This window comes from Rhipicephalus sanguineus, chromosome 3, assembly GCF_013339695.2.
Source record: "Rhipicephalus sanguineus isolate Rsan-2018 chromosome 3, BIME_Rsan_1.4, whole genome shotgun sequence".
NCBI classification, from domain to species: domain Eukaryota; kingdom Metazoa; phylum Arthropoda; class Arachnida; order Ixodida; family Ixodidae; genus Rhipicephalus; species Rhipicephalus sanguineus.
Genome location: NC_051178.1, coordinates 148,841,203 through 148,861,863, shown reverse-complemented (window position 1 = coordinate 148,861,863; position 20,661 = coordinate 148,841,203). Strand labels below are relative to the sequence as shown.

Below are 20,661 nucleotides of genomic sequence, written 5' to 3'. Positions count from 1 at the left end.
ACGATACGGCGAACATGACGCACATGGGTGCTTGTGTGCCATGCTCCCTGTGTGGTGTCTGTTGTTTGGGTTATTAAAAATAATGTATGATGTACACAATGATAATTGCATTTGTTAAAAAGGAATTCACTCAAGCCAGTCGCAGTAAAAGTAAAAAACTTTCAAATGTAGCACTTTGTGAAAAACAAATACAAACAAAAAGAGGGTGATATTAGTCTCATGTTAATACAACATCAGTATAGGGTGGCCCCAACTATCTGTAGCATGTGGCATTTAATAAAAAATGTGTTCCTGTGACTAAGAGGGGATTCGACTTTGTTACGATGGTCAACTTGGGCAGGCAATTAGTGTGACCACTGTATCACAAAACACTGGAAGACGGAAACTGGTGGCAAGTTTGGTGGGAAAAGTAAAGGCGAAGATGTTGTTCCACCATGGAGACAAGGATGACAAGCATACAGTGGCTTTCATTGTTGCAATGCCAATGGTATGGTGCTATCAAATATGATAAAACAACACATTATTTGGTACCGGTTCAAGAAAAAATTTACGCAGTATGGTCAGGCCTCTGGAACTTATATGCACGAGACCCGAGACAGTATACTAACGTACAAGAATAGGCACAGTATTGGACGTGTATTCCGCACTACAAAGTTTGTGTGCTTTTTCATTGTGCATTGAACTGATTAATCGGCAGCCCACCCATTGCAACACATCACAAATCATGTTGCCATAAGTTAGCAGTGACTCGAAAGCACGATCACCGTCTATAGCCTGTTTGCACTTGTCGAAGCCAGACTTGGAACAAGTGACAAGGCTGTGCTGATCCCAGGCCATGGTGGTAAAACTTTATTGATCCCAGGCCATCTCCAAAGGTCGTTCCGACGCTTTGAATTTGGCGCCAATAGTCTTAGCCTGACGTCACAGCGTAGAGGTCGCAACAAAAGCTAGCGAAGCTAATCGTCAAAATAATTTACGCCGCCTTATCAAGTTCGCGTTGGAAAGGCTTGTAAACTGCACAGCGATGCTGGCTTCCTCGCGTACAGCGCAGTTTAGCGAGGTTCAGCGCTTTCGTGCGTTCCGCGCACCTGTAGTCGAGGCTGCAGGCAAAGACAACCCGTCTGCAATGTGTTGATGCGATGCCTCCGTAGCTTCGCGGTTCGAAAGCGTAGATGCGGGTAGTTTTAGCTTAGCGAATGTTTCAAAAAAATGAGGTGTTACACGCGCAACACTAAGATCAGAGCACCTCGCTAGAGGTCCCGCGGTACCATGGAAGACAGCGGGATCGACAGCGATTCCAAGACGAACAGCTGTAATGGTGGCGATCGGCCGCAGCAAGATGTACCGGTTCCTGTGATGAAGTTGGATGACGGTGAAGCGGACATGAATGAAGAAGAAGGCGCTCAGGAAAAACTCCAGGCTCGTAGACTTGCATTTTAACCCTTCCCTAGGTTTCTTGGATGCTAGCTTTGTCGGTCTCTTATGAAACCTTCTCCGACTCTGAAGCACACGCGTACTCTCGTAGCGACCATCTGTCTCCTTCGGCGTGTGTTTATTTGTTCTCTAGGCACGCCTTAAGAACCTACAAAAAATAAATAATAAAAAAATAAAACGGTACCGTAGTGCCTACAAAAAAAGAACAACAACCCTGTAATTTCTTTGGTATTCATCGCGACTCAGAGAAGACATTTGTACCTTTTATTTGCGGCCGAGAAAGCAGTTGCGTTTACGACTTCGTTTTTATTTGCCCTCTGATAATGGTTTTCTTAGCGGTTGCCCCGAGAATAAGCATACGTGTTCCTTTCTAGCCTCTTCATCCGAGGGAACACGTTTCGGCTTTTCCAGGTCATGCAAAAACGAATGAATAAAACTAGCGGGTGCGCGTACGGCTGTCATCGGAGTATTGTGTTTTGACATTTAACTTGTGCCTTGCCGTCCTGACGATGTGCACACGTAAAACCTCCTGTTCATTTTGCATGGAAACTATGGCCTTAGAAACGTGGGTGCAAGCATCGATTTATTCGCGCGAGCTTCACAATTTTGTCTATTTGAAGTGCATCTCGACTGTGTTGTAGGAGTCCACCTCTGGAAGAACCACAGAAGACACCGCAGGAGCAGGCAGCATCAAAGTCGAGAGCACTTCAGCTCCATAGACGATTAGGTATGCCATCGCTTTTTTGGGACAACGTGCACATAATTGTGTGCTTTCTTTTAAATATATTGAGATTAAGAAATCATATTCATGCAGCTACAGCAGTGTTGAAGTCTGGGACACAAAAGGCAAGGGGAGGGCAGGAAGTCCGAGAAAAGAAACAAAATAAAGCACCAAACTAATTAGTGTGAGCATACATTGCATGCTTGGAAGTGAAGAGAGAGCAACAAAAATTAATGTACGTGACTTTAGACTACGGTTGCCCAGCCATATAAAGTTCTTGCACGTATTGTTCTGTGTTGTGAGCCATACGTGGTGGGACAGATGTCTCTAAAATAGAAATTCAATTAAGGTTAGGCCCAGCTCAACTTTTGCTTTGCCAGTTCATGGTGACTGTTATACTGACCATAAGGTAGGCAAACTCGCTAATGAGTCGACTCAGTCATGCTCACTCAGACTCAGATTGGGACCGTGAATCTGAATACTGAGTGAGTCAGGATGAGTAACGTTTTGGTGAGTTTGAGCCCGAGTGAGTCCGGTTGAGGAAAATTTTGATTAGCCTGAGACCGAGCAAGCCCTAAGTGCAAAATAAATTTCTTGAATGAGTCTGAGCAAACTGCACTTTTTTTTTGCTGACCTATGATACTGACTGACCTGTTCTTTTCATTTAACCCAGAGCGGCACATACAGCAGTCAAAGAAAATTCGGCAGCAGACGCGAAATGCATGCATCGACACTCAGCCCAAGAAGATGCTCCTACCACGAAGCAGGTAAAGTATGCGATGCAAATTTATAAATCACTCCACACGAGTTGCTTTTTCGATTTTCAATAAGCCACACCAAAAGGCCCAATAGATTTACCTTCTAAAGTTAGCAAACATATGCTTATCAAGGAAGCGAGGTTTGTTTTTATTGTAGGGTAAAGTAACGTCAAATTGCATGCAGCTTAGCGGGTATGGCTTTGTGCCGCTTAGCATGAGTGCAATGATTTGATTTCTGGCCTCAATGGCTGCATTTCAGTCGGATGAAATGCAAGAACACCTGTGTGCTTAGGTTTAGGTTCGTGTTAAGCAACACCAAATGGTCCAAATTTATCTGGAGCCCCCAATTAGTATAGTGTGCCTCATAATTATCATGATTTTGGCATGTAAAACCCCAAATATTAAATTTCTTTTTTACACCAAGACAGCAGTGCGCAGATGCTTTTACCTGTTATCTTTTCTTGCATGAACAGGCTTCCTGTGCCCAACAAAGGCCAAGGGTCAACTGCCCAGCCATCAGGAGACACTGAGCCTTTGGTTACGTGGAAGTCTGACAGGTAAATCAGCTCTATTGTCACTTTTGTGTATAGTATATGCTACCCCTATTTTGACCATTTCGGGTTCAGTCGTAGTGGAAAGAATTGAAAGATGCACTCACACGGCATATTGACATGATCTGAATCTAGCTCTTTAAAAATTTAAAGTGCAGAATTTCATCGCTGTTAGCTGTGAATATAATAACAAGAAGCTTTTCTTAGCTTCTCCCAGGCACTTTGCTGCTGGATCCTGTGTCACCTTATTTTAAGTGCCTTCATTAAAGAGAAAAGTGGCCTTTAGTGAAATTTAGCCCCTGACTCCCAGCTCGGCACCTTGATTAGTTGATTGTTGGGCCACAGTCGTGCAATATATATATATATATTTATAATTTCTTGCTAGCTTTTTGACCACTGACTAGCTCCCTTGCTTGTGTGTCGCATCACGAGACAGCGCTCGTGTGTGCCATTTTATCACAGCCTCTCACATGTGTCACAAACAGGAGTGTGCCAGTTCCTCCCATTCTTGCTCTCTTTGACAGCTAAGTTCTTTGACTGCTGTGTTAGGTGGCACCATTTTTAAGGTCAGCCCATATACCCCAGTATTTTTTTCGCAGTAGATAACGCTATGACATTTAGTTGGCTTCAGGATTGGCCCAGGATGTAATGGAGCGGGTTGTAGTGTTCATTTGCAGGAGTAAGAACAACACTTCTGTAGTGCCGTTACTGTCACATTATCATCACTGCTGCTTTGATCTTGTGTCTCTTGTTATACACAATTACTTGCTTTATACAAATACATTGGTATGTCTCATAACTCTTTGAAGAACTACAAATTAAGCTCGATAGCCATCTACTTGCAAAATAGTTTATAGTTTATGTAGCATCTCTTCCCACAGTGCATTCGATCTACAAAACATTTTTCCCTGTTATAATGTGACGGAAACCCAATTTGTCGAAAACTAACACCATTGTGTTTGCAGTATGTTTCTGAGCAGCTGGTTGACGTCTTATAATTTCTGTGATTTCATTACAGTGAAGAGGATTTTGAGTTTCAGCCCACTTCTAAGGCAGCTGCCCGTGAAATTACTCAACAGCTGATTAAAGATGGGTACGATCTTGACCTGACCCCCGATGATGATGATCTGGACCTAATCCCACCAAAACCACTGACTCAAAGGTGTTCCTGCTGTAACCCATCTCAGACATGCTCCATCATGTGACCAACTGCTGTTCTTTTGCTGTTGCGACTATGTGGAAAAGACGGTCGTTATCTGGAACACTGCAATGGATGCAGGCATGAATGGACCGACTGGTTTAACATTCCATATTGCTTTTGCCGCATAGTGTTGTTGCAACAGCTATTGTGGACAAACTTGTAATGTACCGTGATGAGTGTTGCGTGAAATTGTGCAAAGCTCGATATTTTAATTCCTGACTTCCGTCTAGTCACTGTGGATCACTTTAAATTTTAACACTGTTATCCAACAATTCCACAAAGTGCAGTGGCAGGCATTGCATGGGACTCAATGCTTTTGACTGCCATGAGTGTGTTTAAACATTTTGAACCTGCCACTTTAGCTGGCTCAAGACGTACATTTGATGAATTTATTTCATCGCAAAAAAAAAAATGGAATCTCGCCTTCATTAATTCTGTATAAAGTGCCCACTGTGTTTTGCTAAGGAAAACAGCTCCTCACATTGTGCTGTGATATGCTTGCTCAGCACTGCATTATAACAATAGTATCGCACGGATGATTGGGAAGCAGGGGCAACTTCGCTTGGTTTCTAGGTGAGTGATATCTGTGGCTATATGCTTTGGCATCCTTATGCTTTGGCATAATTTCAGATTGGGTGCAAATGTTGTTATTGGAAGTATTAATGTGCCGATGCATTCACTTATTGAAGCTGATAAGATGATCTGTTACGCGTTTGTGAAGTGCTTATAGCCATTCACAATAAATTTGAATCTAGGTGTATTAGACTCACCTGATGACGAAACCCTCGCAAATAATTTTCGAAACAAGGGCTTTGTATAGTGTAGCAGTCATTCTCAATTACCTTTTAGCATGTGAATCGAGTTTCCGAGTAGCATAACAAACTTGCCGCTTCCTGTAGAGTTCTTTTGTATTAAGAGATTGTACGTGTTAGTCAATGCATCGTCATGACATAATTTTCACATTGCCAGCATCGTTTACTGTTACAACACATTCCAGTGCCAAAACAATTTTTACACTAGGCCCAGAGTCATTTATTACCCGAAAGCGTTAAAAGCTTGCCTAGAACTAAGAAATTACTTGATACTAGCTCCTTACCTTTAGTAACACTGCACAAGTATAGAAAGTGATTTTCTCTGTATACTTCGTTCAGACTGTTTAAACTTGAACGAACGTTGATCTGCATTTAAGGCTAGTCAGGTGGCATGTGAAATGGCACCCATTAAACAGTTGATGCTTGAGCTTTGAGAAACCATGCAAGGTTCGTTGCTTGGCTACAGTGGTATCTGAATTACATAATTTGCGCTGACATTCTTATGTCCACAAAATGTATTGTGACACTTATGCATGCACTTTTGAACATTAGACGAAAGGATGGCCTCGCATGCGTGTGTAGGAGCGCATCATCAGTATTTGCAATTAACAGTTCATTTGCATATCAAAAGGATTAAACCATTTCTAGCCTTGTTATACTGATGTGTGCATGGGAATGTAGCCCAGTTGCTCGAAAGATTACCCTTGAATGCGTTATAGCTTGCATTTCTGCACCTGCCCATCACATTGGTCGCACCAACAGAATCTGTGCACGTCATTAATCTCGATTTTACGATGATACACACAGTGATACTATGATCGTGTGTTGGTGCTTGTCTACAGCATATTTTGTTCATGTAAGCATTGTCAGTATTGTATTGCTTCGGAACACTTCCATTGACTCTAGTCATTGCCCGGTGCGCGATTTGATGCCCAGCTTGGACGCACATGTTTTTACGTAACTGTTATGAATTAAAAATGTGGTGTTTCGATGTTTGGTGGTATGAATTACGGGGACACTTTGATCTCTGGTTTCCACTGCGAGGCTCTTGCATCTGCCAACATTTGCCTTGCCTGCATGACACACACTCAATGGTGGGATTTAGTGTTGTTATGCAGCTGTGACAAGAGGTGTTGCATGTGTTATAATGCGATTACCACCTGACGGCATTAACAGGGTGCAAGAAAAACCCCGTTTCTTTGTATATGGTTTCACACTGATGGCGTGTGCTCATGGGTGTGTGCTCCATGGAACCAACCAGCAGAAAGCCTTTCGTTCAGTTTTTGATGAACAGCACCAGCATAGGCATGCTTTCGTTCACAGAAATGCACGCACAACTTTAGGTGACCGTGCCGTACATACCTCAGTGTTTTCACTTGTGCAAACGATCTATCTTAATGTTGGAGCTTTTTCTCACATTCAGTTAGCTGGCCTGTTGTATAGGAGCAATAAATGCTCTTTTTTGTACGTTCACACGGCTGTGTGGTGCGTCCTTTGTTACTAAGGTCATTTCAGACCCCACAGTTGTTGCTTTCAACAGTCCCCATCGAGTACATATGTCTATGCTATGATTATACACATCTTCAGGGTGGTGATGATGTCTGTGGTCTTGCTTATTGAAACAGGCGATCTACAGGAATAGCTTGGATCTCACCTATAAACAAAAACTAAACGAAAAACTAGAAAGAAAGTTGATAAAGGAAAACAGTCCTATCCGGCTTTTCTTTTTTCAAGCCACTTGACTGATTTCTAGTGCGCTACCAGTCTTCGAGTTGCCGTTTTTTCTGTTTCAACAGTTTTCTAGTCATGGGGTGCATCGTGTTTGCAGACACCCAGCGCTGTCGCCAAAGCATTCTTCATGTTCGGCTGCTGGAGCGGAGGCCCATGTGGCCTAGGTTGCAGGCCGGTGCACTTGAGGACATGCTGAATGGTTTCCTCAGCCGCCCTGCAGCGGTGACACATGGTAGACATGCTCGGTGTGTACTTGACCTGTAGGGAGCGAGTTCTAAGCACGCCGCCGCGGGCCTCAGAGAGGAGACTGCTTCCCCTGGAATTGTCGAAGAAGGAGCCAGTGATGCCAAAGCAAGGTTTTTTATTTGTTTGGTGCATAAACTCAACTCACTGAAGACATGTAGATGTGACTTGAATATCGGACTAAGAGTAGAACGTCATGTCACTTCTCATCAATTGGCTGAAAATAATATTGAGCAGATGGTTCAGATTCTCGCTTTGCTAGATCATGTAATATTTATAGACTAGTACTTTGCTGCCACAGAAGGCAACTCTGTTGTCAAGTGCAATGGTCATTCTGTACTATTTGCCACAAAGCTGTTTCATTAATGAAAAAATATTTTGGCAGATGTTACATGATTCTAATACAAAAACGCAAAAGTCTGGCTGCACTCATGCAAGACAAATGAAGCTGCAACGAGAAGGTATATATGTTTGGCATTAAATCAACCCTTTGAATGCCTCATGTGAGCACTTTTGTTTTTGGATTAAATTTGGCAACCTTGGTTTCTTTAACGTGCTCCTAAATCTATGTGCACAGGTGTTTTTGTATGTAGCTATATTGAAAAGTGGCTGCCATGGACAGGAATCGAAGCTGCGTCCTTGAGCTTAGCTCATTTAAGAAGGTGTAAATGCTTCCGCTACTTTACAGTAAAAGGCAAACAATAAATCAATTTGCATTGTAGATTACCCTTCTGGAATGCTGTTAACATTTAGTCGTGAGAATAGTTGGAAAAGAAATTGACCTAGAGGGGCTTCAATTTTTGACAAATTCAAATCGCCTGCAAAAATCCAAGTGACAGATGTAGGAGTCATATGCTACACTGGCAGCTGTGTTCAGCCTGGTACCGCTGCCTAAGAACTCCCGAGTGCCAAAAACTGAAATTGGTTAAAAGAAATATGCATTGTAAATTATGCAAGATGCTTACACCACACAGTGGTACTTTTCATAGGTATTAGAGGGTCTACACCCTTATGAAAGAGGGGCTCTTTGTTTCTGCATAGATTTTGCAAGCTCGTTGCGCTTTGGAGACAATAGCATGCATGTGTAAAAGCATACATTTGTGTTTGTAGTCAAAATATGCTGCAAGTTTTCGCAGTGTTTTCAATGTGAACTGGATATGCGACTGTAAAAAGTTCTTTTAAATTCGTGCGCATCTTTATTTCTTTTGTTTTCCCTTTTCAGCAACACTACTACTACTCAGTGTTGGGGTAAGGGAGTTTATTTTGAAGCTGATCCGAAGTATTTGCAGTACTAAAAATGTTTGATGCTTCTAGGTATGTTGCAATAGGTGATGTGTTTTATGTGCATGCTTTTTTCGAAACACAGGAGCCAATGTAGTGGTAAGAGCAGCTTTACTGAAAAAAAAAAAAACCCATTAACAAGACTATAACAAATTGCTAGTCAGAGTGGAGAGAACGCCAGTGCTTCATTTATTCTTTTATGCCTAAGCAACGGAAACAAACAATCTTGCAGACTAAGCCATGGCAGGTACATCCTTCCAGCATGCAGTCCAAACCTGTAAGGCAATAGAAAATGGAATTAATTGAGTGAATTATATAGTCAAATCTTTTAAAGTCATTAGGAATGTGAAAGAGACTATACATTCACTATGATTCTTGCAGTAAGATAGTAATTAGGTGCGATGGATACTGAGCTTATCTCGTTTGACTTGTGTACATATTTAAAACTGTAGAACAAGCTTGCAACCTACTTTGTGCATTGGCACGCCTGTATAAAATGCTACAGCATTTCTTTGGTTGCCAATCCCACTTTGGCCTGTCTATGTGATCTCAGTGGGATGACAGCATAAAATCAATGAATGAAAAGAAACTTAGAATTGAGGCCAGCAGTGTGCTAAGCAAGCATCTATCCTCGGTGATGTGCCAAGGGATGCAGAATATGTGCGATGACGCTACTGAGATGCACGTGTGGCTTGTGCGTGGAGTTTAGAAGATCTTCAGAGCTGCACAGTACATTTAGCTGTAAAGGCCATCGATGAAGCCAAATTGACACACTGTCACACAATGTTAAACTGGCTGTAATAAAAATGGAATAAGGCATGTGTGCTATGAAAATGCTCTGACATACTGGCAATCCTAGGATAGGTTCTGCTGAAAATTTCATACTGCACAATAGCCATTGCTGTTATTGTGGCAGAAATGGTGGTGAACTTGGAGCTTCTGCTTGAATTTAATAACCATTGGAAACACTGTGGTCAAGACTACAAGTCTCGTCAGATGGTACTACTAGAGGTGTGCCAAAACAACACTACGATTATGGAGACCACCGTACTGAGTTATAATGAATTAATTTTGACCACCTGTAGTTCTTTAATGTGCACCAAATTATAAGTAAATGAGCATTTTTATATTTTGCCCCCATTCACAGCTACTAGTCTGCCATGGCGGGAATGCGTGGGGCACGGTGCTGTGCTCACATCAAATCTGCATAACAAGCCAGCAGAACTGCAGTGGTAATAGCATTTGCTGGCCTTACATTGTAGTGGCACCTAGCAATGTGCCAACATTTTCACTCGCACGGTCACGATTTATGAAGCTACATGTCAAGTGTGGTGCACGTTAAAGTCTACACACGTCGGTTCAAACTGCTGCTGAAACCACACTTTTTTCTCACAATAATGGAAATTATAGAACCTATGAAGTATTAAGTGGCTTTCAAGAAACTGAATATAGTGGGTCAACAGAAGTTCTGAGGGCTGGTTGGAGAAACCAGAACTTTGAATATCGAGGTTTTGAATCATCATAAGTGGAATGCGCACGTGAACTGTTGGAGAATGGCCTCAAGCGGCGTGGCTCACCTCTACGTCTCATAGTCCAGAGGCACGTAGAACTCGGGCTTGTCATATCCGAGCTCTTCGGGGGTGTTGATGCCCAGCTCGGCGAGTGTGGGGCGAATCTCTTGAAGAATGTATGGGTAGATCTCCTTCACCTTGCTGCCACACTTGTACTGGATGAGAACGATAATTGTGTGACTACCAAACTCTACGACCACCCCAAGCCATACTTTAATGCTCGGCAGCAAATAGAATTCTAGAAGGTAAAACACTCCAATCACTGGGCACGTATATCAATGCTCTTGGTTATAATAATTTAATAATTGCAGGGGCTTAATGTCCCAAAACCACGATGTGATTATGAGGGACGCCGTAGTGGAGGGCTCCAGAAATATTGAACATCTGGCGTTCTTTAACGTGCACCTAATAAGTACCAGGGCCTCTAGCATTCCGGCTCCATCAAAATGCAGCCGCTGCGGCTGGGATTAGATTCCGCGACCTTTGGATCCGCAGTTGAGTACCATAACTGCCAGATCACCGTGGTGGGTAATGCTCTTGGTAACCACACTGCCTGTAACAAATCAAGCATCAATGTCATGCGTAATATTTTTGCTGTGCAGCGCCCCCTGGCATCCGTACAGTGCAATTCGAAACCGAAAGCGCAACACAACAATTTTGCCGTTCTGTGTGGTACTTCAATAAGAAAACACTTTCCAAAGTTGCAGAACCACTTTATCAGGCTAGAGCATGTCCTGGCGTAAAATGAACGGGAAGCTTTGAGGGGTGCTAGCACAGTGACATGCACGCGTAAGTCAAACCTGTATCAATTACCTCTAACTTCGGTATGGTCAGGGCTGTTTCCATTGTTTTACACAAAAAAGCCACCCGTTAGGAACTGAAGACAACAAATGTCACACAATTCGAATGTGTGAAAACATGACCACTCTGATTACCGAATGATTACAGTGGTTGGAGCGTTTGACTAATCCATAATAGTAATATCAGCACCTAGCCATTGTACCCCTGCAGAATGATCAAAGCTCACCTTAATGGCCTCGAGGAATCGAACGGCGAGGGCGAAGTCATTGGTCCGTCGGCAGGCTTTCAGCGCGGCGATGACAATTTTGGGCTCTGGCACTACGTCGAATCCCTGGAGGTCGTTCATCGCCTTGCGAATCTCCCAGCCGTCAATGTCCTTGCGGTTGAAGTACGCTTCGTAGCGAGCGTCAAACTCCTCCTCTGTCTCCTGGTTGTGCTTGGACATCTGCCTTGCAGAGGAAATTGCTGCAAGGGCACAGAATGCAGTTTTCAATTTTAACAGCCGAGCTGTTTAGGCTTTTCAATCCGCCGTTTCACGTGACCAGAAAACCAAGTGCACCTAGTGCCAACGCTTAAACTTGGCCGGCACGCGCTCTCTTCGTTCTCTTCTTCATCTTAGGCCTGACTATAAATAGACAGTTTGCTCTTGGCGACGTACATACAGGAAATCAGGGTAGTTAAAGTGCATTTTTCTGTATCGCCTAGTAATTTGGCGGACAGTAAGGCCTGTGGCCAGCACATCCATTGAGGTTGACACAATGGATGTACAATGTAGGCGTTTCTTCAATGCGTGTGCCTCCTGAAGAAAACGAAAGAGAAGCACAGAACAGACAAACGGTTGAGACAGGTGAGATATAGAGAGATAGCCTTACTAATTAAGACCAGGGTAATTAGTACCTTGTTAATTAAGACTTTGCTAATAATCTTGATCGGCCACAAGCTCCGCTGTTTGTCCAGCCTTGCACCACTAGTGCAAGCTGCCCACATTTTTTAAATTTTTTTATAGACAATATAGATCACTTGAAGTAAGAATGGGAGGCGTCTCATACACCGAATCTCCGATGGCGCATTCAACAGACTCGCAATCGGTTATGTATACACGGGTCCTGTGAAGGTCAACTTGTACAGGCAGTTCAACGAAATTGGCAGCAGTGACGGCCTTTAGCGAATCTACGGCACAAGAAGTGCGGGAAGTAACGCTTAATTTTTATACCGCACATGGTCAGAATACACTAGAGAGCGCAACAGAAACAACTTTGCGAGCCGGCGTAAGCACGCCGACTGCGAGAAAAGATGCAATATAACGGCTAACTTTAGGTTGTATGGCACCGATTTCCAGCTGTAGAGGTGCTCAAGTCAAATCATTATCCTGTCAGGACAACACACGCGAGTTTAATTGACGTATTTCAGCGTCCTCCCCTCGATGATAAAAACCGCATACTGAAACCGTGCACACCACAGTCAGGGTTAGCGGTGCTGAACGCGGTAACAAGAAAACCCGAGGTCACAAACAAACATCGTGTACGTACCAGTTGGTAGAACTGCATTTTTGGGGATGGTGGCGGCTCGTAGCGCACTCACACCGGAACGGGCAAGCACAGCAAACATTTTGCACGAAATATCTCGCTTCGACCTACACCGTTCCTCCGTATCCTCTGCTAGGACAAGTGACGTCACACCCAATGTGGCCTGGCGTGAAGTTTATCGGCGCTAAATATGGCTAAAAGTTTCTGCCTTTTCAGTGCGCACAAAATTTACTGCATAATCTATCGCAATAAGTAACCTTCCTCGCAAATTGTACAAAAATAGGTTGTGGCGTGGTGGCCTCAAGCGGGAATCGAAACTGAACTTATGTCAGCAAGTAACTCGGCACTCTGAAGTCCTCTTGTTCTTTTTTTTTTTTGAACGCTGGTCAATGTGTTTTTACTTAAAACAGCGAGTTCATATATAAAGTACATTTCAGTTCTTTAAAGTTGCTTCTCATAAAGTAGGCTCTGGGCCAAATCAAGAAGTTTTGAAGCTATATCGGTTAACGAGAAGATGCAACTTTATTTCAAATTGCGCCCTCGTTGCTCACTGCTTCTTCTTTCATATTTTACTGGTTACTAGGCTCTTCGTTTTTACAGCGTGAGGTAAGTCGTCGCGCACAGGGCGCACATGTTCCCGCTTGCGTGCTGAAGAAGGAAGAAGCGTGATCCCCAGACGAAGATTCAAAAGCCTTGCCGTAGTAAGTATTGCTGAATATTATGTGCCAAAATCTTTTCCCGACGGCTGTCATCTTCGGATAGAAAGAGCACGCACTTAGCCCGCAAAAAGAGTAACGAAAACGCGACTTAACCCAACCACGCAACCTGCAGGGCCATTTCACGCACAGCGATGTAAGGGTCGGTGACTGGTGATATGTCACTGACAATCAGCGTGACAGGGCCGGCCTGAAGGTTAATTAAGGAGAAAACGCGGGGTGTCTCCACGGTGAATGGGTCGCTGTTACGGAGTCCTCCTCAACAGTCACGGAGCAGCATTTGAGGCATCAGTGACGACTGACGTCGCCGCGGGTGTCCCTTTCTGAGCTGAAGCATTGCCATTGCTACCAAAAAGCAAAAAAAGGAAAGGAAAAGCAAAAATAAAAATAAATAGGGGTTGAGAGAGCCTCGTTGTGAGGGTGACGGGAAAGAGGAGGGTGTACTTGTTTGTTTAAGTTTAATGTCGTCACAATGGCATCGACCGACTTGCAGCGCCCTCTCACTGTGCATCACTTTTTTCCCACCGCTCTCAGTGGGACAGGCCTGACTATATAACCATCGTCTGCTTCAGCGCAGCGCCAAAAACGACTTGCGGCGTCGAGCGATCGCTGCCGGCGCCAAGCAAGCGCAAAAGAGAAAGCCCAAGCGATTTCGTCGCGTGTCGACGAAAAACATGGAGCGGTCCTCGCTAGCCGAGAAGAACGAGGAGTGGATTAAGATGGACGACCGCAAGGACAACCCGAGCAAGAAGCAATCGCGCTTTCAGGTCGCCAAGGTGGACTTCGCCGTCGAGAAGCACTCGGACGGCGAGAGCAGCAACGGGGAGGACGACGATCTCGATCAGGACGGCGACGGTCAACCGGACGGCCAGTCATGGAACGCCTGTTCCTACGACACGCACAACGTGCGCAGCCTGCGCCACTACACGCGCGAAGCCCTGCCGCGGATGGACCACTACCGGAACATCATGTCAGTGCACGGACACATGGAGCGGCCCACGCTGGACGAACTGCACGACGCGACGCTGACGCTGATGCCGGACCAGAAGGTGAGCAGCTGCCGATTCTGTCGCGCGCGCAGCGCGCTTGCTTTTAATTCCCGCGAAGCTATGCCTTCATTCGCCACTTTTTTTATCCATTTCCCCCTTTAATATTGTTCTTTCGTTCGTTCGTGCGGATCGCGTAATCCGATACAGAGTCTGGCTCACCCGCCGCAACTCGTTTCAGCCGCTGTCGCCTCGTTCAAAATGCCGGTGCGCCGCGCGAGCAAGCTTCCTGGCCCTTTCCCCGTCGTCGTTTCCCCTTGCCGCCGACTCATTGAGCTTCTGCAGTGTCTGGGCCGACGATCGAGGGATGCGGTTCTCTCTCGCTAGCGTGCGTTTTATTATCGTCGTCGTCGTCTCCCCAGCGATGCCACCACACTCGAAGAGGCCGGCAGATCCACCCCTTCCTTGCCACCACCACCACCACCCCGTGACGTTTTCACGCCCTCCCGTCCATCCGATCCATTTATTGTTTTCTCCTTGCCCCCCCCATTTCTCTCTTTTCCGACCACATGCGCGAGCTGCGAGGACCGTCTACGTATCCGATTTCCCTCGCTGACAAGTCGAAGCCCTGTAGGAGCGAAGAGGAACGGATTATGATCGCACGTTCCAAAGGAAGGCGCACGAGGAAAATAAATAAATAAAAAACGATTAGAGCAGACGCCGCGTTACGAAAGGTGAGAGAGAGATGCGTAAGTGAGGCAACGGCAAAAAAAAAAAAAGAAAAAAAAGAAAAAGTAGTTCCAACGCGACGAGTTCATCCCTCGCTTCCTTTTAAAAAAAACGAAAGCTGGTCTCGGAACGACGTGTACATACACGGAGCTGATTCTACGTCGTCTCTCCGACACGTTATTACGCGAACACACACAGCTGTCTGGGGGAAAAAAGTCTCCGAATGCGTCGCTGAGGTCGCTGTGTGATTCCGGTGGTAGCAACGCAAGCGCGGGCGCGAATATTCAAGCGAACGGAGGCGCGACGAGGTCCCTCAAATCTTCGCCCTTTACGCGCTGTCGCGAGAAAGAGTGAGCGACGCCGTTGCGAGAGGGTGCACTTTCTTTCCTATCTTCTCTGTAACGCGCGAGGTTTTTGCTTAGAAAGAACGACGGCCCTTTCAAAGCATGCGGGCTTGAGTGCTCCGCTGCAGCCACGCCGATTGGGAGGAGGAAAAGCGGTCCGCTTTTTACGTTGTCGTCTGCTACTGAATGGCGGGGAGAGCCGCTGTTCTCTTCTCCTTTCGTACTTTTCTTGTCCGCGTGCCACCCCTAGTACGTAGTACCGCGTTTAGCCGCGAATAACCCTGCCGTCTTTGTAGCTGATGAAAACTACTACGGTGAATAATGGCTACAATGAAAACGGAAGAGTGTAATAATGATAATTGTTAAAAGAAGGCAGGAGTCAGGGAAAGATGGAAGCTTGTGATGAGAAATCCGTGAACACGTAGTGTCCCTGGAGCCGACGTTTCGACTAGCGGACTTGTCTTCGTCAAGGCTGGAACTTGAAGAAGTTGCAATTCAAGTTGCAGCCTTGAAGAAGACAAGTCCGCTTGTCGAAACGTCGGGTCCAGCACACCACCTGTTTACGAACCTCTCAGTAATAATTGTTGGGGTCTTACGTCCCAAAACCACGATATGATTATGAGGGACGCCGTAGTTAAGGGCTTCGGAAATTTCGATCACCTGGAGTTCTTTAGCACGCACCTAAATCCAAGAACAGCCGCTCTCAAGCATTTTCGCCTCGATCTAAAATACGGCAGCCGAGGCCGGGATTCGGTCCCGCGACCTTCGGGTCAGCAGTCGAGCACCATAACCACTAGAGACCCGTGGTGGGTAGCCTCTGTAGTCGATGAAAATTATCAATAAATAATGACTACAATGAAAACGGAAGTGTGTAAAGCGGTATAGTCTTGTATGAAATATTTGAGCGGCAACTGCCTCTGTTATGAAAGTGTAATTAGCAGCTTCGATTTCTTTCCGTTTAGTGCAATGAAATGGTTGAGCAGGAGGTCTTACCTGTACATGTGTCATGTATACTGCAGTATACACAGCGTCGCTTGTTCCGCTCGTCGCTAACTTATCTGGACGCGGTTTGTCCGAGAAAAAGAACGAAAAAAACAAAACGAAAACAAAGTATGACGTACTTCGATTCCATGAGTAGCGTTGCTTATCGTGCACTGTGCGGAAGCCCACTTGTTTTTATTCTCTTAAAACCGAAAACATAGCAGGCCGGAACCTGGTCAAATGAGCGTATGGCTATCCACAGCAGCATAGGGGAAAAAAATGAAAAAAAAAAAAAAAATGGGCGGGAGCGGAGGGGGGCTCGACAGAGCACTAACATGAATTACGAGTTTTACTAAACTGTAGTAATAAATCTGACGCCACGTTACCAAACTTCATTGCTGTGAAGTTAGCATAACCGAAAATATGGAATGGGGGTGTCCAAGCCCCGGTGCCAGGCAATGTTCTGTCTGGAAAGGTGTCTGCTGACCGGAGTTGTGGCTGTGTGCGGTGGTGGCCGCAGCGAGCGCAAGACCAGATTAATTGGAGAGACATGGTATAGTAGAGGCCGTTGTCCTGCAGTGGACCTAGTCGGGCTGATGGTGATCATAATTCTATATGTGTATGCGTTCGGGCTAGGGCTTCTTAACGCTTTGAATTAACTGAGACGGTGAAAAGCCGACACTCTCCGAATTCCAGAAGAAAAACGAACTCCCTGAAAGCGCTGAAACGAACTCCTCTAGGGGTTTCTAAAAAGAGAGGTTTTAGAATGTTACATCTTCTACTGTGCATACTTGGCACTATTAACACACAGTAAAGATAATGTGCCAGCAATTCATTTTTTATTGTGTACCGCGCAGTAAGAGAATTTAACGCAATATTGAATTGAGTTTTCCAAGTGAGTCGCGCAACTGTGTTTGTGGAACCGGATCGAGACAATAGAGACTCCAGCATCTGCGGTACTGGGGACTTTAATAATAATAATAATAATAATAATAATAATAATAATAATAATAATAATAATAATAATAATAATAATAATAATAATAAAATAATATTATCAAGGCGATCAAGATAATAGTACATGTTCCCTTGTCGGCAGGAAAGCTTAACGAATGCATTTTCTTTTATCTTTGTTTTTCTATCTACATTTCTGTGCAAGAGCGACTACAGTGGGCAACAACAGAATGAACAGCGTTTTCAATGATGTCTCGTATTACAACGTGACCACGTATCAGCTATACTTTTGTTTGGAGATGATTCCGGACTATTGAGCACTTGGTGAAACTACCAGCTGCCCCCTATACAGTTCGCCATGTATATATATATATATATATATATATATATATATATATATATATATATATATATATATATATATATATATATATATATATATACAGAAACATCAAACAGACGCGCGTGCGAAGCAACTTTATTAACGTTTCGCTCGGGGTCCGAGCTTCATCAGCATGAAGCTCGGACCCCGAGCGAAACGTTAATAAAGTTGCTTCGCACGCGCGTCTGTTTGATGTTTCTGTGAATATTTCATCGGACCTAGAAACCCTTTGTTGTTTTGATATATATAGGGCTGAATATTCGTGCACAGTGTGTACTACGTCAGAGACACACAGGGACGAAAACTCTGCAACTCTAACATCGCCCGAAAACAGCGTCATCGTCAAAACCGTCTCCTTTACTAACATTTCGCTCCAGAGCGTAGATGCGCAGGAGAATTGAGGGGGGGGGGGGGGCGGTGAGGCACAGTGGCACAACGTTTACCATATATCCATAAAACGTGCTCAGCCGTTACTGCTAATGTCCCTGTGGGACACTAACAGCACGTGGTAAAGGATACATCAAAATTTTCTCTTGTACCCTCCCCCCCCCCCCCCCCCCCCCCATCCAACAGATAGCTGAACGCGAAATTTCCAAAAAGCGATATTCCCGCTTTGTCTGAGAACATAGCCTCCAAATAGGTGTTCCAGCCTATAGTACTCCGTGCGACCTGCGCAACTACCTGCTAGGTTAGAAACGCCGTGCACTAACAGAGCAGAAATTCGCATTTAAAGTCGAGCTCACGTTCCGAAAACTTTTGTGGGCGGGTACGTCCTCTCCTTGCTAAGGAAAATTGTTCAACGTGGTCATGGCTGCGCCAATGCTAATTTTGACAGCGCCACGACAAACTGCACGCATGCTGTGGGGTCAGTGAGGGGTCGATGAGGTAACAAAGCCCTCCCGTTCCTTCTATTGACGCATTCCTACGCTTCTATGATCTTTTTTTTTTTCTTCCTGTGATCTGCTATGCGCCTATATCGACCTTTCACCGTATAGTTGCGCTTTGCGTGACCTTGTGGATAATGCAAGCGCGGCTAGCGTTCTATAATAATGCTTTCTTCATAAGGAAAGGAGCGCACAGCTGGGCGTTGTATACCGAAGGACGCGGTAGTGGCGGTCTTCGGCCACCGGTCTACGGAGTTGCGTCGGGTGCAGCGCTAACGGAAGCCGCGCGCTTCTTGTCCGATTGCGTGGAATGCTTTCGGGACACTGTATGCTGGAGTTATGTGCAGTTACGGTCCATCCTTTCTCGACAGAGTTGGCCGTTCACGATCTCTCGTTGCACGATACGTTCCTGGCCTTTAGCGAAGGCACTTTTACCGTCGTGTACTACCCACCCGTAGCGCGGGGCGCGTCACGCGGCGTCACCTTTCGTGGCGCTGCACCGAACGCAGTGGCGAGGAAGCGTCGTCGCGGAATGCGCCCACCCCAATATCTCCTCTTCTTTATATTTATTCCAAGCAGCAGAAAGCCTAATCTTCTCCCGTTTCCCCTCCTCCTCACCCCAAAAGCCGGAGCGGTCCCCAAGGGTTCTTTCGGCGCTTTCTGGTCCGAGCTGGCTGCTTGGGCGCGCGCGGGTCACTGTTTGTTTTGTCTCGTCGCCGCCGATCTCCGAAGAGGTGCGCCAACCGAGCACGTGACACACTGAGAGAGAGAGAAAGAGAGAGAGAGAGAGCACCGTCGTCGAACACCGGCGACCGTGCATTTATTTGCTCTCTTTCCTTGGACTTTTTGGGCGTCATGATCTTCCGCCGTCCCCTACTCTCTCCTACTCTCGCCCTCTTCTTCACCTTCCAACGCCACGTCTTCTTGCCTTTTTTTCATTTTTGATATGTTATTTTACCCTCTGGTGGCCGACGCCTGTCCTCTCGCTTTCGTGGACCCCTGCGGAGACTCCCTTCTCCCTCGAATCCGCGACGAGTGAGAGTGCGCTTGTAATAAATGAACCCGATTCCAAAAATTTCGGCACTCTCCCCCTTTTTTTTACCTGCCCCCGCCAGGGGTCAGAGGGACCAGTTCCGCTTACCATACAAAGGGATATATGAGCTGGTCTCCTTCACCACCAGCTTAATTGGCGTGTTTTTTGTTTCTTTTAGGAGGCAGCGGGGGGGGGGGTGCGCACATCTACGATTGGGATATAATGAATACAGGGGTTCTGCTATAGCAACGGACAGTCAACAGATATCAACATCATCCATCGTTTAGCCAACGTATGCAGCCGTTAGCTGGCAGTATGCGTGTGAATACGGCGGCAGAATTCGGTTACAAAGCGAACGTGCCCTGACAGGGAGTAGGAGCGAAATAGGCCGAGGAAGTCATTGCCTTCGGAAGTATCGGTTTTGTATTGTCGTCGCTTTCTCGGAGCCCTTTTTTGTTCAAGGCACCGTAAACCAGAACCCTTTAGTATCGCTCTCAGGAGCAGCTAGAAAGTCATAATCGGTTTAAATACGACGCTGATCGACGGTGCACACACACTTCGGTGGCGCGAACGGGAGCTTCGGCGTTGCGTGTAAGCAATACGGAAAGCCGGCTTACGCAAAGCGGGAAACAAGCACGCGTGAGTCGGTTTTGAAACACCTGCTGGCCGTAACATCTGTGACAACCTCTTTCGCGCGGCCGGCAAGAACGAAGTGCTTTGTTGGCTCGGGATTGTCGCACTTTGCCTCGACAGCGAGAAAGAAGGACAAAGAAGAACGGAGGAAAGCGGTTCTTCGCTCAGTGACGCTCAACTCTCAAGTATTTTGCGTCGATGTAACGCTCATTATACGTGAGCCAATGTAGCGCTCTCTATATGATGCCCGTTTCAAGTTGAAATCGGTAAACTCTACGCTTGTAACACGGGAACCGCTTTCAATTGCGCTATACAGCCTGAAAGAACGAAGAAAAAAAGGGGGCGCGGGGCATTCTGTTTCATACTGAGACCATTTTCGAGCCATGGGG

General features: G+C 45.6%; 3 protein-coding genes across 3 annotated transcripts in view; 2 read left to right on the top strand and 1 right to left on the bottom strand.

The window, feature by feature from the left end:
* Positions 1–1,269: 1,269 nt before the first annotated feature.
* LOC119387436 (protein FAM219A) lies at positions 1,270–6,950 on the top strand. The gene is made up of 5 exons (XM_049414171.1): positions 1,270–1,361; positions 2,055–2,161; positions 2,829–2,922; positions 3,387–3,470; positions 4,483–6,950. The coding sequence occupies exons 1-5, from the start codon at positions 1,270–1,272 to the stop codon at positions 4,667–4,669; spliced, it is 564 nt and encodes a 187-aa protein (XP_049270128.1). The 3' UTR covers positions 4,670–6,950.
* Positions 6,951–8,923: 1,973 nt separating this feature from the next.
* On the bottom strand, positions 8,924–12,823 carry LOC119387437 (cytochrome c oxidase subunit 5A, mitochondrial). The gene is made up of 4 exons (XM_037654834.2): positions 12,634–12,823; positions 11,331–11,569; positions 10,310–10,458; positions 8,924–9,007 (listed from the first exon to the last, which is right to left on the bottom strand). Exons 1-3 carry the CDS (start codon positions 12,710–12,712, stop codon positions 10,312–10,314), a joined length of 465 nt encoding a protein of 154 aa, XP_037510762.1. The 5' UTR covers positions 12,713–12,823; the 3' UTR covers positions 8,924–9,007; positions 10,310–10,311.
* A 1,082-nt stretch (positions 12,824–13,905) lies between these two features.
* LOC119387434 (solute carrier family 12 member 2-like) overlaps positions 13,906–20,661 on the top strand; it is a 125,303-nt gene continuing 118,547 nt past the window's right edge. The window contains 1 exon segment of the mRNA XM_037654831.2: positions 13,906–14,395. Coding sequence (XP_037510759.1) covers positions 14,021–14,395 — 375 coding nt within the window. The 5' untranslated portion in view covers positions 13,906–14,020.

Coding starts and splice junctions, on each gene's coding strand:
- LOC119387436 (XM_049414171.1), top strand. CDS start 1,270: ATGGAAGACAGCGGGATCGACAGCGATTCCAAGACGAACAGCTGTAAT. Junction 1,362..2,054: donor GTACCGGTTCCTGTGATGAA/GTTGGATGACGG, acceptor GTCTATTTGAAG/TGCATCTCGACTGTGTTGTA. Junction 2,923..3,386: donor ATGCTCCTACCACGAAGCAG/GTAAAGTATGCG, acceptor TTGCATGAACAG/GCTTCCTGTGCCCAACAAAG.
- LOC119387437 (XM_037654834.2), bottom strand. CDS start 12,712: ATGTTTGCTGTGCTTGCCCGTTCCGGTGTGAGTGCGCTACGAGCCGCC. Junction 11,570..12,633: donor AAATGCAGTTCTACCAACTG/GTACGTACACGA, acceptor GTGCCCTTGCAG/CAATTTCCTCTGCAAGGCAG. Junction 10,459..11,330: donor GATTCCTCGAGGCCATTAAG/GTGAGCTTTGAT, acceptor GTTCTCATCCAG/TACAAGTGTGGCAGCAAGGT.